The 17,500-nt window shown below is 36.8% G+C and overlaps 2 protein-coding genes across 3 annotated transcripts in view; both read right to left on the bottom strand.

Moving 5' to 3' along the window:
* LOC115215463 (organic cation transporter protein-like) overlaps positions 1–14,644 on the bottom strand; it is a 35,774-nt gene extending 21,130 nt beyond the window's left edge. Inside the window, exons 1-4 of one of the 2 annotated variants that reach the window (XM_029784627.2) lie at positions 14,523–14,644; positions 9,928–10,109; positions 5,238–5,401; positions 184–263 (exon numbers count right to left, since the gene is read on the bottom strand). In XM_029784627.2, coding sequence (XP_029640487.2) covers positions 185–263; positions 5,238–5,401; positions 9,928–10,109; positions 14,523–14,586 — 489 coding nt within the window. In that variant the 5' untranslated portion in view covers positions 14,587–14,644 and the 3' untranslated portion in view covers position 184. Of the gene's footprint in view, positions 1–139; positions 264–5,237; positions 5,402–9,927; positions 10,110–14,522 lie in introns of both variants that reach the window. The other variant, XM_036506074.1, reaches the window with a different exon arrangement.
* LOC118764674 (organic cation transporter protein-like) overlaps positions 1–17,500 on the bottom strand; it is a 429,478-nt gene that overhangs the window by 71,848 nt on the left and 340,130 nt on the right. The gene's annotated exons all lie outside the window — the stretch shown is intronic.

The following is a 17,500-nucleotide window of genomic DNA, read 5'->3' as shown; positions in this document are numbered from 1 at the left end:
TACATACATACATACATACATATGCACATACATACATACATACATACATACATACATACGTACGTACATACATACATACATACATACATACATACATACGCACATACGCACATACATACATACATACATACATACATACATACATACATACATACATACATACATACATACATACATACGTAAATTAAGATTTTATATCCTCTGCAGATTGTCTCGGTTTCATTGGGTGAGTTTCTTCCTTTAGAATTGCATCCTTTTTAGTACTGGAAGGGAAGAAAGAAAGAAAGAAAGAAAGAAAAAGAGGGAAGAACCAATCAGACATTTAGCAAAATAATGTTTACTATTTTGAAATATGATGATAATAGTGATGATGATGATGATGATGATAGTGATGAGGAGGAGGAGGACGACGACGACGACGATATTGCTTCGGCTGATGATACAGAAGATGATGGGCAAGATGATGATGATGATTAAGATTCTTATAAAATCAATGATGTTGTTACTGTTGATGTTATTGTGCAAACCTTCTCTACCTATGCTGCTGCTCCTGGGAGTTAGCTAGTCTCAGCTCATATCCATTCAGCTACCACTGAATCACTCTCTTTGCCCTCCTATTTTCACTCATACAGTGCCCACCTTTCACTGCTCGGCATTAAACCCCACTGGCATTGCAACGGCAATCAACAAAAGGGGGCAAAGCAATCACATTCTCAGTAAATGGCGAAAATGGGCTATTTTAATTTTTTTATCTCTTATTTTTTATTTGTTTCAAGCATGAGATTGTGGCCATACTGGAGCACTGGTTTGAAGAATTTTAGCTGAATGATTCGACCCCAGAACTTGCATTTTTAGTCTGGTACATAATCTATTGGTGTCTTTTGGCTGAACCACTAAGCTATGAGACTATATACACGCCAATGCTGGTTGTCAAGCGGAGGAGGGGAGAAGAAGCAGACACAAATATACCCACACGTACATACATCCACACATATATATTTATAGTTCCCATATAGGTAGAATTGATAGAGAACCATCTATCTATCTATCTATCTATCTATCTATCTATCTATCTATCTATCTATCTATCTATCTATCTATCTATCTATCTATCTATCTATCTATTTTATAAGGCGGCGAACTGGCAGAAACGTTAGCACGCCGGGCGAAATGCGTAGCCGTATTTCGTCTGCCGTTACGTTCTGGGTTCAAATTCCGCCGAGGTCGACTTTGCCTTTCATCCTTTCGGGGTCGATAAATTAAGTTCCAGTTACGCACTGGGGTTAACGTAATCGACTTAATCCGTTTGTCTGTCCTTGTTTGTCCCCTCTGTGTTTAGCCCCTTGTGGTTAATAAAGAAATTAAAAAAAAATCTATCTATCTATCTATCTATCTATCTATCTATCTATCTATCTATCTATCTATCTATCTATCTATCTATCTATCTATCTATCATGCTATATATATATAAGCATAATAATCTGAGGGAACATTATTCCAAATTTACAGGGAAAAATTCAATTTAGAAATACCAAATCAAATTTCACAAAATATGATATATATATAAATTAGAAAAATTAGAAAAATAACACCTTTTATCAATTCAAAATGCAAAATTAAATTACACCGTCTAGAAAATTACATATAATAGAAATATTAAATATAAGATAAAAATATAACGATGATTAAGTAATGTAAAATATATATATATATATATATATATATATATATATATATATAATATATATATATATATATATATATATATATATATATAATATATAATATATATATACTGTTCAGTATCTACTATCTACGCGTTGAATAAAATTTATATATATATATATATATATATATCATTTTCACTTTAAAATATTTTGCTCATCATAATGTGTCTAATGGAAAGGTTAGAGTTTCTTTCCTTTCAGGGTTAATTTATTTTCGGAGTATTTTCCCATCATGCATCGTTTAGGCGTGGCCGGTAAATTCCATTGCGGTAAATTTTACGATAGGTAACATTCGCTGTGGTGTATTCCACTAAGGTAAATTCCACTACGGTTGCAGGGCTAGACATACAACTTTCAACTCTAGTATACCAGAAGTTATTTTTTCAACGGGTTCGTATAATCACTCAGTAAGCAGTGCACATTTGTTTCTAATCTAGGCACAAGGCCTGAAATTTTGGAAGAGGGAACCAGTCGATTAAATCGATCCCAGTACGCAACTTGTACTTAACTTATCGACCCCGAAAGGATGAAAGGTAAACTCGACCCTGGCAGAATTTGAACTCAGAATGTAAAAACTGACGAAATACCGAAAAACATTTCGCCCGGCGTACTAACGTTTCTTATTTCTTTACTTCCCACAAGGGGCTAAACCCAGAGGTGACAAACAAGGACAGACAAACGGATTAAGTCAATTATATCGACCCCAGTTCGTAACTGGTACTTATTTCATCGACTCCGAAAGGATGAAAGGCAAAGTCGACCTCGGCGGAATTTGAACTCAGAACGTAACGGTAGACGAAATACCTATTTCTTTCTTTACTGCCCACAAGGGACTAAACACAGAGAGGAGAAACAAGGACAGACGAACGGATTAAGTCGATTATATCGACCCCAGTTCGTAACTGGTACTTATTTCATCGACTCCGAAAGGATGAAAGGCAAAGTCGACCTCGGCGGAATTTGAACTCAGAACGTAACGGTAGACGAAATACCACTAAGCATTTCGCCCGGCGTGCTGACGTTTCTGCCAGCTCACCGCCATATGCAGTGTACATGTTAATGCCCGAAAGGCATTCAATGAAAAGTGAAGTAATGGGAATGGGCACAGTATCTTCACGGAAGTAATAGTTACTGCTGTCCAAAATCTCGATGAGGAACCACAATAATTGTTGCGAACAATTCCTGGACTTTCACATAACATACGTAAGTGGAGGCAGCATCCTTTAGGAATCCCAGCACTTCCAACTTGTCGTTCAGGGTTTGAAATTCCTGATGCAGTTAAATACTTAGAAAATGAGTCCTTGTTTTTGGTCTTTAATGACTCAAGCAAAATTTTAGTTTTTTCCTCAGAAAAATGCTTGGATGATCTCGAAAACTCTGAAAATTGGGCCTGTTATGGGACTTTTAAGGTGACTCCCAGTTTGTGGTGTCAGTTTTTCACTCTACATATCATCATTGGAGGGTCATGTGTGCTCAGGCTATTTGCCTTACTTCCTGACAAAAAAGAAACCTCATATCATCGAGTTCTATCTGCCGTGCGGGATTTAAGGGCAAATTGTCGACCTGCGATCTGTCTCATGTACTTTGAAAAAGCTCTCCATAATTCATTTGTTTCTGTATTTCCGCATTTTGAAGTAGTTGGGTGTGTTTTACATCTCCGGTAGTCTGTTTGGTGGAAGGTAGCTGCACTTGGTGAAATTAGGAGATACAACACGGATGAAAGTTTTCAGCTTAAAATTAAGTATTTTTCCGCTTTAGCATTTTAGCCAATTGAAGATGTCTTCAATGGATTTGAAGATATGTCTGATGATGAAAGCATCTCTTCTGAGTTTATCACTTATTTTGAGAATTCATACATTGGGACTGCAAGGGGACGCGGTCTTCGTCGACGAAGAGAAACCCCATAGCTTCCTATCCAACTCTGGAATATACGCGACCGCGTTTTAAATGACTTGACAAGAGCAAATAATTCGGTAGACGGGTTCCTCAATGGTGTGTGGTCATCGATAAAATACACACATCTAAATGTATGGAAACTTTGCAATGCTCATAAGACTGAAGAAGATTTAAGTCAGACGGAAATTGCGCACATTCGATATGGGGACTCGACAAAAAAAGTCCTATCAAATGATTGAAGACTAAAGAAGCTAGTTGAAAATCATCAATCTGAAAACACTCAGTGATTTTAAAGAAATGTTGCAAGCAATTTGTCACAAACGAACTTTCTTCAAATATATTAAACATTTTTTCATAACTTTGTTTTTATGTACACGCCATCATTTTTGTGTAAATATGTGAATAAAATGTTACCTAAAATGTATTCATATTACAGTGAAATTTATCGTAGTGGAATTTATATATATATATATATATATATATATATATATATAATATATTATATATTACATTTCGTTTTGGGATTTGGTTTGCAAGATTCCTTATGTGAGTTCGTGCGTTGAATCCTGTTATGTCTTGGGAGAGTCATTCTCTTTTAGGGCCTTGTAATTTAACATACACACCGGGAAAATTTCCACTCAATTCCTTCTTTAATTTTCTAAAATTTTCGTTGCGTCTTGCAACCTTTTCAGTAGTTTTAAGTCAAAACTATGGAAAAGGCTGCAAGACGCAACGAAAATTTTGAAAAATAAAGAAGGAAATGAGTGGAAACTTTACCGGTGAGTGTGTTAAATTATAAGTGACAAAAAGAGAATGACTCTCCCCAGACACAACAGTGTGTGTGTGTGTGGTGTGTATATGTATATCTATATATATATATACAGATAGATAGATAGATACTACATACATACATACATACATACATACAAGAGGCTTCATACAGTTTCCATCTACCAAAACCACTTATAAAGCTTTGGTTGGCCCGGGGCCATAGCAGAAAACACTTTCTCAAGGTGTCATGCAGTGGGACTGAACCTGAAACCATGTGGTTGGGAAGCAAACTTCCTACCACACAAGCATTTCATTTGATTTTTCTTTTGCAATTTTGTGTCTTCTAAGAACTTTGAGTCCAGAGCAACTGTCCTTTGGTCTTGCCCATGCTACAGCACTGTTAACCACAACAGTTAATCTTTCCTTCCCAGGACATTGTTTCAAAGCAGCCGGCTTTGTTTTCTGGCCATTATCCCTCATTATTCAATGTGTCCTTCCTTTTTCTTTCAGGTGACAGGCTGTAATTTCTAGCAGGTCGAATGATTGATTAAAGGCTTGCTTCTTGGTTCATAATGATGATGATGATGATGATGATGATGATGATAATTACTATGTTGCTGATGGTGATGGTTATGATGATGATAATAATGACAACAATGATAATGATGGCAATGATGTTGACAATGATGATGATAATGGTAATTATATTGGCGATGGTTTTGTTGATGAAAACGGTTATGATGATGATGACAATTACGATGCTACTGCTGATGGGGATGATGATGGTGTTGACATGGATGATGTTGACAAGGATGATGTTTAAATCACATGAGAGACACCTACGCGAACTCCAGTTTTCCAGATTTGGTCACATCATTGAAGTTGTCCATCATTTTCCTGTTGTTTGTTTCGGGTAGCAAGAGTGACAATAGCCCCGCGATTATGGAAAGTGCTCCCATAAGAACCATCGGCAGTATTCGACCAACCTTGCCAGAAACCAAATCTGACTGAAAAAAAAAGAACAGAAACAGGGACAGCAATTTAAAAACATGTTTTGCTTATTTTGTTGTTGTTTGGCCCCAGATCATTACTGAACAAGCACACTTATTGTCAAAGTTGTTCCCACCATGACCACCGTGTTTTAATGTCAGCATATATATATATATATATATATATATATATATATAAGAAAAAAGGTTTGAAAATGCAATTTAAACGATGTTTTTTACTTAACCGGTTTCACTCTTTGGTAAAAGATTGTCAAAGTTACATTTAAGGAAACATTGAATATATGGGTTCAAAAAAAAGTTTTTTACATAATTGTCACATTGAATATTATGCATTCAAAAAGTTTTTACATATTGTCACATTGGATATTATGAATTCAAAAATGTTTTTTTTACATAATTGTCACATACATGTATAAATATAGTGTTTGGTACAGAGAAGTTCAATAGTGTGATGAAATATTTGGGAAAATTTGGCAGAAAAGGATAAAACAAATATATTATTGGGATTGGTTGCGTTTAATTATTGGTTGTCGCAATTGTCACATTACATGTATTATATACAATCTTCGGTATATATATACCCTTTTGACAGCAAAAATTAAATGGATTTTTTATACATCTCAGAATATTTTAAGTACAAGGCGAGAATATGTTTTTTACTGACCTGTTGGTATTAGCAGAAAGGCTGTGTGTGTGTGTGTGGTGTGTGTGTGTGTGTGTGCACGTTGTGTGTGTGTGTGCTGCGCGGGTGTATATATATATTGTGTGTGTGTGTGCACTGTGTGCGTGTGTTGTATGTGTGTGCGTGCACGCGCGTTGTGTGTATGTGTGTGTGCACGTGTGTATATATGTGTGGTGTGTGTGCACTGTGTACGGGTGTGGTGTGTATGTGTGTGTGTGTGAGCATTATGTACGTATGTATGTATTTACATGTGTATTTGTTTTTAAATATATATATATATATATATATGTGTGTGGTGTGGTTTGTGTGTATATGCATGGTATGTGTGTATATGTTAGTACTTTGTTTGTTTGTGTGTGCGGCATGTAGAGATATATTTGAGTGTGTACGCTATAGGTTGTAATTTGTGTGTGTGGGGGGGAATTTTTTATATATATATATATGTATGTATGTGTCTGAAAAAATATATGTATGTGCATGTATGTATGTATGTATGTGTGTATATATATATATATATATGTTGTATATATATGTGTGTGTGTGTATGTGTGTGTGTGTATATTTATTTGCTTGTTTATGTGTGTATAAACATGTACATTATTTGCATGCGCATTGTGTATATGTATATTGTATGTATGTGTATTGTATATGTATGTGTACATTAAGTGTATATATGTGTGTGTATGTGTGCAGTGTATATATGTATATTGTAGGTGTGCTATATATGCATGAATACATGTATGTGCATTGCGTGTATATATATGTATACATTGTGTATGTATGTTATGTGTGTGTGTGTGTGTGTGTATATATATATATTATATGTATGCGTACGTGTATGTGTATGCGTTTGTATGTATGTGTATTGTGTGTATATGTGGTACATCTTGTATGTGTATGCAAACCTATTTATATTTATATGTGTATATATTTATGCATTGTCTATATATATATATTATATGTATGTACTGCGTATGTATATTGCATGCATATATTGTGTATGTATATTACTTACATGCTGTATTGTGTATTGTATGTTGTATATATATGCTAGGTGTATTTGTGTGATATTTATATATGTATGTATGTGTGGTTGTGTTGTGTGTGTGTGTGTGTGTGTGTGGTGTGTTGTGTGTGTATGTGTGTTATATATCTGTGTGTTATTATATATACATATATATTTGTGTGCTGTGTGTATATGTCATATATGTGGGTGCGTTTGTGTGTGGGTTGTGGTGTTCTGTGTGTGTTGTGTGGTGTTGTTGTATGTGGGTTGTGTGTTTGTTTACTATGTGTGTGTGTGTGTGGTGTGTTGTGTGTGGTGTGTGTGTGTGTGTGTATATGTGTGTGACAAACAGACGCTATCTGACCAGCGGGCACGGACACATCTATTCACACCCGCATACTAACCTCCTGATAACCCCAAAATCTTCATGCATAAAGGGAAGTATAACACCACATTGGCTACTCCTCTGTTCTCTCAGTTCAGCCTTTCTGCTAATACCAACAGGTCAGTAAAAACATATTCTCTCGCCTTGTACTTAAAATATTCTGAGATGTATAAAAAATCCATTTTAATTTTTGTGCTGTCAAAAGGCTGTATATATATACCGAAGATTGTATATATATACATGTAATGTGACAATTTGCGACAACCAATAATTAAACGCAACCAATTCCCAATATATATTTGTTTTATCCTTTTCTGCCAAATTTTCCCAATATTCTCATCACACTATTGAACTTCTCTGTTACCAACACTATATTTATACATGTAATGTGACAATTATGTATAAAAAAACATTTTTGAATTCATAATATCCAATGTGACAATTATTAAAAACTTTTTTGAATGCATAATTCAATGTGACAATTATGTAAAAAACTTTTTTTGAACCCATATTATTCAATGTTTCCTAAATGTAACTTTGACAATCTTTTAACCAAAGAGTGAAACCGGTTAAGTAAATAACATCGTTTAAATTGCATTTTCAAACCTTTTTTTTATATAATCCCACTCGTGCGATAACCCACACAACTCACTTTTAATATATATATATATATTATATATATATATATATAACAAGCAGGATGTGTGTGTGTACGTGAATATACTTAATGAACGTCCACAAATTAGCACGCATGTAACTCCAATTTTAGGAGTACATTGGTCACGACCATGGCTGACTTATTTTTACCAAGGCAGCCCCACCCCCCGATAGCAGTAAAAATAGCTTTTCAACCATAACTTTTACCAATTTTCACATCGGTAAAATCCGTTTGCTAACATGAGTTAAGTTCCCTGTCTTATAGATTAATTCACCCTACAACAATGCCTCTGAAAAAAATTAGATTTGGTCTACCTAAGCAATCTTAGCGTCGGAAAAGAGAAAGAGTAGAAGAGACTGAAGATCCGTAGACCCATTAGTAAAATATTATAACTTTTTGGGCTGAAACCTGGCAATAAAGAGCTTGCGGATATTCCGCTACAAAACATTCAATAATATCGAAGCAGTAACTTTCATAAATCAGGGTATAATTTTTGAAGACTCTTTCTGAACCAAGTCAACGACGGGAATTTCTGCTAGTACACACACACACACACACACACACACACACACACACACACACACAACACACACACACACACACACACACACACATACATACATACATACATACATACATACATACAGACAGACAGACAGACAGACAGACAGACAGACAGACAGAAAGACAGACAGATAGATAGATAGATAGATAGATAGATAGATAGATAGATAGATAGATAGATAGATAAAAACAAGGAATGCGTTACGAGAATAATGCTATCAGAAGTTAAACACTTATTGTAATAAACAAACGAATGGAAAAAAAAAACGCGGAAGGTGAGGTTGAAAAACGTATACCAAATTCACAGATGAATGGAGAACAAACACAGAAAGTCACTAACTTCTCATCAGTTATTGACCAAGGGGTCGGGTGCAATTTCGTGCCATTATTGATAATATTTCTTCCACCCTGGAGGCAACCAGCGAGAGAACTTGATGGGAGTATAACCAGAACATGACAAGACGAAACGAGACGGACAAATAAAGATGAAAAAAGGTATACGGAAATAGACAAACGAAAATGGATAAAAGTAATTCGAGGGGAGACTGTTTGTGGACGGACGAGGGACAAAATAATGAGCTAAATAAACAGAATATGGCCAAAGGGACAAGCGAAGACAGCAACAAAAATATTAATACATATATAGAAAACAATTATAATACATATACATATAGCGGCTTAATAACGGTTTCAAATTTTGGCACAAGGCCAGCAATTTTGGGGAAATATGTAACTGGTACTTATTTTATTGATCCCGAAAGGGTGAAAGGCAAAGTTGACCTCAGTGGAATTTCAACTCAGAATGTAAAGACGGACGAAATGCTGCCAAGAATTTGTTACAGTCTGTTAATGATTCTGCCAGCTCACCACCTGAAGTAGTAGCTTAATAATAACAAAGTTATTCCACTAAATTCTTCGTTATTTCAAAATTAATTAAAACAAAGGCTGTGTATTTCAGAGATGTGGTAAGAAAAGGTTTAGCTATTTTACTAAATTCTTTGAAACAAATACAGTGTATTTCATCCCAAACACGGTAACAAAAGGTTTATAGCCATTGTGCCTGGTCTGATGGATAATATTTCCTTATTCGTATGTTGTTATGTAAATCCATAGAAAGATAAGCCTAGCTCTGTCTCTTTACTAGTTGTGCTGGTTCCATGATGGATGGACTAACAAAAGGGGCGAACAACAAAACAAATAGCAAGTCTGAAAGAATCTAAATACTTACAAAGTTGAGAATGTAAGGTGCTAAAGCCCCACCAAAACGTGCAAAGGTTGACAAAGCCCCCAATGCACCGTTTCTTATACAAGTTGGATATAATTCCAAAGTGTATAAATACACGATTCCAAAAGCTGAAGTGATAAACAAACGGCCTAATATCGAACTGGCAGTTAACATCCATCGATGGGCTGAAAAAGAAAAAGATAAAAGACAGAATTCTTAAGTAAAAACAAAAAACAACCCTTTTCGGTATTTCACAGACACGTGGACCCTCAATACAATTCTCAGGTAAAATTAAAATGACAGAATGGCTGACTAAACTGTACATAATTTCAATATGTGGGCTTCTCTACAGTTTTCACCTACCAAGTCTCATTCACAAAGCACAGGCCCTCAGAAATTGTGGGTTGGTGCCCAGCATGCTAGAAGCCCACTGGGAGTGAGTGACCTCTTAACTGTTTTTAAAGCATGTCTCTAGAAATCCCCTTGAAACCCAGGCTATGTCTCCTTCAATAATTAGAAGAGACTTGGTCAGTGGATCCTCTGCGATGGTCAACAATCAACAGCAAGATGAGCTGTTATGGATCTCACTATCCCAAAGTGTGTGTGTGTGTGTGCATGTGACTGAGGACCACATGTGAACTTGTGACCTCACTGAAACTCCTGTCAGAGCTGGCTCGATCCATCCCGGATGAATGCCACAAGGAAGTACAAGTAGGCAGGTAGAAAGTATGGGTTGAGTCCAAGGTTATAGAAAATGACATTAACTGAACGTGGGGTTGTGAAGCAAGCTTCTTAACCATTTGACCATACGGAACATAACAGAACATTACATTGAACCCAAAATGAATATAAAAGACGTCACGACAATATAGCTAGGCTTGTCCATTGGATACCATGCAACAAGTATGGACTTGACAGAGCAAAAAAGTGGTACGGATATAAGCTAGAAGGCATCATCGAAAATGATAATGCAAAGAACCTGTGGGATTTTATGATTCAGTGCGACCATGAGATAGAGAATAGGAAGCCAGACATAGTCTTAATTGAGAAAGAAACCAAACTATACTGGATCATAGATATAGCATGCCCAGATGACAAGGTATGCGGTAAGGAAAAAAGAAAAGTCGATAGATATGACAGGTTAGCTTGGGAGGTTAAGCAGGTGTGGTCGATCAAAAAGGTTGTAGCAGCACCAATAATTGTCGGAGCCCTGGAAACACTGAGCAAAAATCTCGAGAAGTACGTGGAACAAATAGGGGTTGCAAAAAGAGTGGATCACTTTCAGAAAACAGCACTGCCTGGAAAACGCTTGAATACTCCGGAAGATGCTCGAAAAATACGAGGAGTTAGCTTAGTTCACTGGTAGTGAACAGCTGGTACCGTAGTACAGCGTTAGAAGCTGTGCAAAGACAATAAAATAATAATAATTGTATTAATAATAATAATAATAATAATAATAATAATAATAATAATAATAATAAAATAATAATAATAATTATTATTATTATTATTATTGGAGATGGACAAGAAACAATAAATCATATTATCTCTAGCTGCCCAGTCCTGGCTAAGAAGGAATATATTCACAGACATGACAGAGTTGGAACCTACATACATTGGAAGCTATGTCAACACTATGGAATAACAACAGAAAAAAGATGGTATAGGCACACACCAGAAAAGGTCACAGAAAACGAGAAAGCAACCATACTCTGGGATATGCCGATACACACAGACAGAGAAATTAAGGCCAACAGACCAGATATAGTTGTCAGAGACCATGAAGAAACAAAATGCTTTCTAATTGATGTATCAATACCGGCTGATGACAACGTGTCTCTAAAAGAAATGGAGAAACTCTCAAAATACAAAGACCTGGAAATAGAGTAACTAGAATGTGGAATCTGAAAACAGAAACAATTCCTATCATAGTAGGTGCATTAGGCATGATAAAAAAATATTCAGACAAATACATAACAAAAACACCAGGACTTACAAACACATATACATACAGAAAATTGCACTACTAGGCACTGCACACATCTTACGCAGAACACTTTCCATACAATAACCATCAGAGCATCACAACAATCACAGCAATACCCAAGGCACACAGAGCTGCGCTCGGTAGTGAAGTGAAAGCACGCTATAAAAATAAAACTACTGATATAATAATAATAATAATAATAATATAATAATAATAATAATAATATTAATAATAATAATAATAATGACAACAACAACAACAACAATAATAATAAGGATGATGATGATGAAAATAATAATCATAATAATAATAAAATTAAAGATAACTACACACATAATAAAAAATAGTTGAGAAAATTCTCAAATTGGAAGAGACCAGGCCTGGGTAGGGTCCAAGGTTACTGGATGAAGAAGCTGAGAGGGCTCCATGAAAAGATAGCGTAACAGTTAGATGAGTGGTTGCGAGAAGGCACAGTACCCAGCTGGATGACAAAGGGAAAGACATTGTTATGTGCCAAGGATCCTGAAAAAGGAAATGCTGCATCCAACTTTCAACCAATAACATTTATTTCGCTAATGTAGAAACCAATGTGAGGTATTTTGTCTGGTGAACTGTAGAGATACTTGGAAAGAAGTGGGCTGCTGCCTATTGAACGGGAAGGGTGCCAAAAGAGGGGCCGGGGAACGAAGGATCAGCTCTTAATTGATAAGGAACTGCAAGAGAAGACACACCAACCTGAGCATGGGTTGACTATCGTAAAACTTACAATATGATACAACATTCCTGGATAATAAGAACAATGGAAATGTATGGAGTAGCAGAAAACATGAGAAGCCTTACACAGAATAGCATGAAATGTTGGTAAACGGAATTGACAGCGGGGAATCAAGCATTAGGGAGAGGTGAAAATCAAGAGAGGAATCTTCCAGGGGGACAGTGTCCCACCCACTGATCTTCATGCTGGGAATGATCCCCTTGAGTGAAATACTACAGAAAACAAAGTTGGGGTATGATTTGGGAAGTGGCAAGAGAAAACTGAACCACTTGCTATTCATGGACGACCTGAAGCTATTCACAAAAAAACTGAGGCTGCACTGGACAGCCTAGCCCAGTCTGTGCGGATTTTCTCTAATGATATTAACATAGGGTTTGGACTCTCAAAATGTGTTACAATGGGGATGAGACGAGGAAAGCTTGCCAGGACAGAAGCTATATGGTTGCCAAGTGGTGAAATGATGAAGGTAATTCAATCTCCATCCAGCTATAAATACCTGGGAGTACTTGAGGCAGATGGAATCAAGCACCACGACAGGAAAACAAAAAGACAAAAATAGAGTTCATGCGACGAATGAGAAAAATATTGGCTTCAAAGCTAAATTCCAGAAACATTATTTCGGCAATAAACTTGCGCGCAATCGCAGTAGCTCGGTATGGCTCTGAGATGCTGAAGTGGACAGAGGAGGAGCTAAAAGAAATGGACAGGAAGTCATGAAAGCGCCTAATGATGCATGGAGCCCATCATCCACGTTCAGACACTGATTGCCATTACATGAAGAGAGAAAGTGGAGGAAGAGGACAGGTAAATGTGAAAGATCTGCGTGTGTATCGAACTCGAGAGTTTAATGAGATACCTAGTCGAAAGTAAGGAAACCTTGCTAGTGTCACTTACGAATGAGGGAGTATTAAAAGCAGAGAAGAAAGGAGAAACAAAGGAAGAAGTAAAAAACGGACGGGAAGAAGCATTACGAAAGAATGGACTACACAATCAATTCCATGTAACCACAACAGAAGTTGCTGGAAAAAAATAGGTGGAATTGGTTGATGAAAAGAACCCTAAAAAAAGAGACCGAGAGCATTACACTGGCAGTGCAAGACCAAGCTTTGAACTGGAGGGTCAACCTTAGGAATGAGTAAGAGCCTCTGCTGTGCCGCATCTGAAATAGAGTGAATGAAACAATTGTCCATATGACGAACGAATGCCCTGCACTTGCCCCAAACCACTGCAAGTTGTGGCGACACGACCAGGTAGCGAAAGTGCTACACTGGACACTGCGCGAAAAGTGGGGGCTAGAGAGAGGCAAGACGTGGTATGAGCACAAACCGAAGAGAGTGGCGGAGTTGGAGACTTGCAAATCACTCTGGGATTTTCCAACCCAAACAGATCAGGTGCTATGGCATAACAGACCGAACCTAGTGGTGGTCAACAAGATGCACCATATGTGCTATATAGTTGATGTAGCATGCCTTTTTTACCAACGAATAGTCAAGAAGGAAGGCTAAAACATAAATACAACCCTTTTAAGTACGAAATCGTCCGACTATGGAAAATGAAGACGTTGAAGATAATGCCAATTATTGTTGGGTTTGGGGAACAAAATCCGAAGGCATGAAGGGGCATATAAAGGAAATTGTAATAAAGTGCCCCGTAGAACTGTTACAAAATGTTTGCCTCCTTAGCCAGGCCAGAATAATCAGGAAAGTATTAGATAGCTGAAAAGAACGAATAGCGTGGTACCGTTGGTTGCAGGTAGCAATCCCGCTACGTATGCATGACCCAAGGAGTTCCAACAAAACCTGTGATAAAAAGAAATAATAATAATAATTTGTTTACCTTTAGTGCCATAGAGGACGGGAAATATTCCAGCGATACAAGTGACTCCAGTCAAAACCATCATGCTAGTATGCAATTTTTTTCTTCCAACACGATTTAACAGAAGGATGCACAGAGTAAAGGCCGGAAACTCGACAACCGAATTCAAAAAATAATTCATATAGAGATTGCCATACAATTTGCCAACATTAAGAGTAAGGCCGTAATATACTAAGCTCACAATCGCCCTATAGAAAAGAAATGAAAGATTTTATATAATGTACAAACATACACAAAAATTGCAGACCAAACTCTGGTTAGATGGCTACGTAATTTCTTAGAGAGAATTATAATAATTTGAACATTGAGACCACCAGTAAATAAAGTTATACAACTAACTGTCTAATATAGACAACTAAGAAAACTTAACAACTGAGACAGAGCTAGCCAATAAGAGTCAATTGATGGGGGCAACTTTAGTCTGTTGGATAAATGGTGAGTAGATGGTTTGTATGTATATGTGGCCTTTTTTGGTTTATGTGTGTATAGAGTGTTTATGTTCATGGAGTAGAAAATATTTTGTGATTAGCAGAATTCATTGATTTGTCTGCAGTGTCTGACACTTGTTAGCCTTCGGTAATTCTTAGTGATATGGTTTTCTAAATTTGATGAAGGGCCCTGCCTAAATCCTCATATCCTTCCTCTTCTTCACAGAAAAGAAATACCTAAAAAGATTTGTCAGTTTGCCTCAAGGTCCTCGCCGACAAAATAGAAAAGGTGTTGCCCCAGATGCACTGGAACAGCCACTCTGACCCACAAGGGCTCACACTTGTGGATAGTTGTATCCACCATGATAGTGGTAAGCAGGAACGTGGTTGAGGGCCTGAGAATGCTAGAAGTCTCCACTGACGCAGGCTTGACCACAAACTGTCAGAGAATGGCCAATACATTTAGGAGCATCAGACAACTTGTTCAGCTTTAACCCTTTCGTTACCATGGTTTTGTTAAAAAATGTTAGTTTCAATTAATTTTGAAAATAAAGAAGAATTTAATAAAATGATTTGCCCATAATTAAGACTGGAACACAAATAAACATGAAATTTTAATGGAAAATTTCAAATTAGATCAAACAGGAAGTCTGTATGATACAACAAGGGACATTCTCATGTGGCTTGGTATCAAAGGGGTCAACTAAGTTTTTACTTCTCATTTTATCCTTCTTTGCTTTGCTCTAAAAAGAGTTCCTGTATTTCATCTTCATGTAAGCATCCTTGCACACTTAGTATCTTTGATATTCTCTCAAGTTTGACTTCAAATGAATTTCTTGCAAGAAAACTTCCACAAATATCTGCATCATTCTGATCAATATAGGTACATGTATGGCTGTGTGGTAAGAAGCTTGCTCCGCAACCACATGGCTCCAAGTTCAATCCCAGTGCGCCTTACCTTGAGCAAGTGTCTTTTATCATAACCATGGGCTGACTAAAGCCTTGTGAGCGGATATGATAAATGGAAACCTAATGAAGCCCATCATATATATATATATATATATATATATATATATATATATATATACATAGTTAATCCAAACATGAAAACACAAAGAGAAAACACAACAACGCGAGAACTTGGAACAAGTATAGTATTATTGGACGCTCAGGAAAGAAGGGTGTATATATAACTACGTGTGTGTGTATCTTTGTGCATGTGTTTGTCCTACACACCACTTGACGACCAGTGTTGGTTTGTTTATGTCTCCATAACTTAATGGTTCAAAATAAATCAATAGACGCAGGAGTGGCTGTGTGGTAAGTAGCTTGCTAACCAACCACATGGTTCTGGTTTCAGTCCCACTGCGTGGAATCTTGGGCAAGTGTCTTCTGCTATAGCCCCGGGCCGACCAATGCCTTGTGAGTGGATTTGGTAGACGGAAACTGAAAGAAGCCTGTCGTATATATGTATATTTATATATGTATGTCTGTGTGTGTTTGTGTGTCTGTGTTTGTCCCCCTAGCCTTGCTTCACAACCGATGCTGGTGTGTTTACGTCCCCGTCACTTAGCGGTTCGGCAAAAAAGACCGATAGAGTAAGTACTGGGCTTACAGAGAATAAGTCCCGGGGTCGATTTGCTCGACTAAAGGCAGTGCTCCAGCATGGCCGCAGTCAAATGACTGAAACAAGTAAAAGAGTAAAGAGTAAAAGAGAATAAGCACCAGACATAAAAACAGTTCTGTGATCAATTAATTCAACTAAAACATTTTCAAGGCCGTGCCCCAGCATGGCTGCAGTCAAATGATTGAAACAAGTAAACGATAAAAGATAAAGAACACACAGAAAATGGTAAATGTAATATCACTTACCAGTTTAGCATCAAAATTAGGGTCCGTTTTAGAAGCTGAGGAATGGTAAACATTTTCCAGATTTCTACTTTTTTCTCGTTCGATGAGAAAATGTTGACGATTTCTGTTTGAGGCAAAACTGTTTTATTCAGTTTGGCGATGTTGCTAAGAATTATGTTGGCATCATTTGTTCTCTTTTTATTCAGGAGCCATCGGGGAGACTCGTCTAGGAACCTTGCAAATAGAAAACGGAAAACTTCATCAATACACCTACTTACACATATCTATATACGTACACACACTCACATACAGGCATATATACATACATACATACATACATACGTACATACATACATACATACGCACATACATACATGCGTGCGTGCGTACGTACGTACGTACGTACATACATACATACATACATACATACATACATACAAACAAACAAACAAACAAACAAACAAACAGACAAAATAGATTTGACGTTAGTTTTTTGTTTAGTACAATAATCATTTTGACTCATCCTGCAACTGTTCGTCATGGGTAGGACTTTGTGTTGCGTCGAGTACTAATCCAAAAACATTATACATACATACGCACATACACACATACGCACATACAAACATACATACATACAAACAGACAAATAAGTAAACAGAC

This window comes from Octopus sinensis, linkage group LG9 (genome assembly GCF_006345805.1).
Source record: "Octopus sinensis linkage group LG9, ASM634580v1, whole genome shotgun sequence".
In the NCBI taxonomy this organism is placed as follows: domain Eukaryota; kingdom Metazoa; phylum Mollusca; class Cephalopoda; order Octopoda; family Octopodidae; genus Octopus; species Octopus sinensis.
The sequence above is the reverse complement of the archived record's forward strand: the minus strand, read 5'-3'. Positions and strand labels throughout refer to the sequence as shown.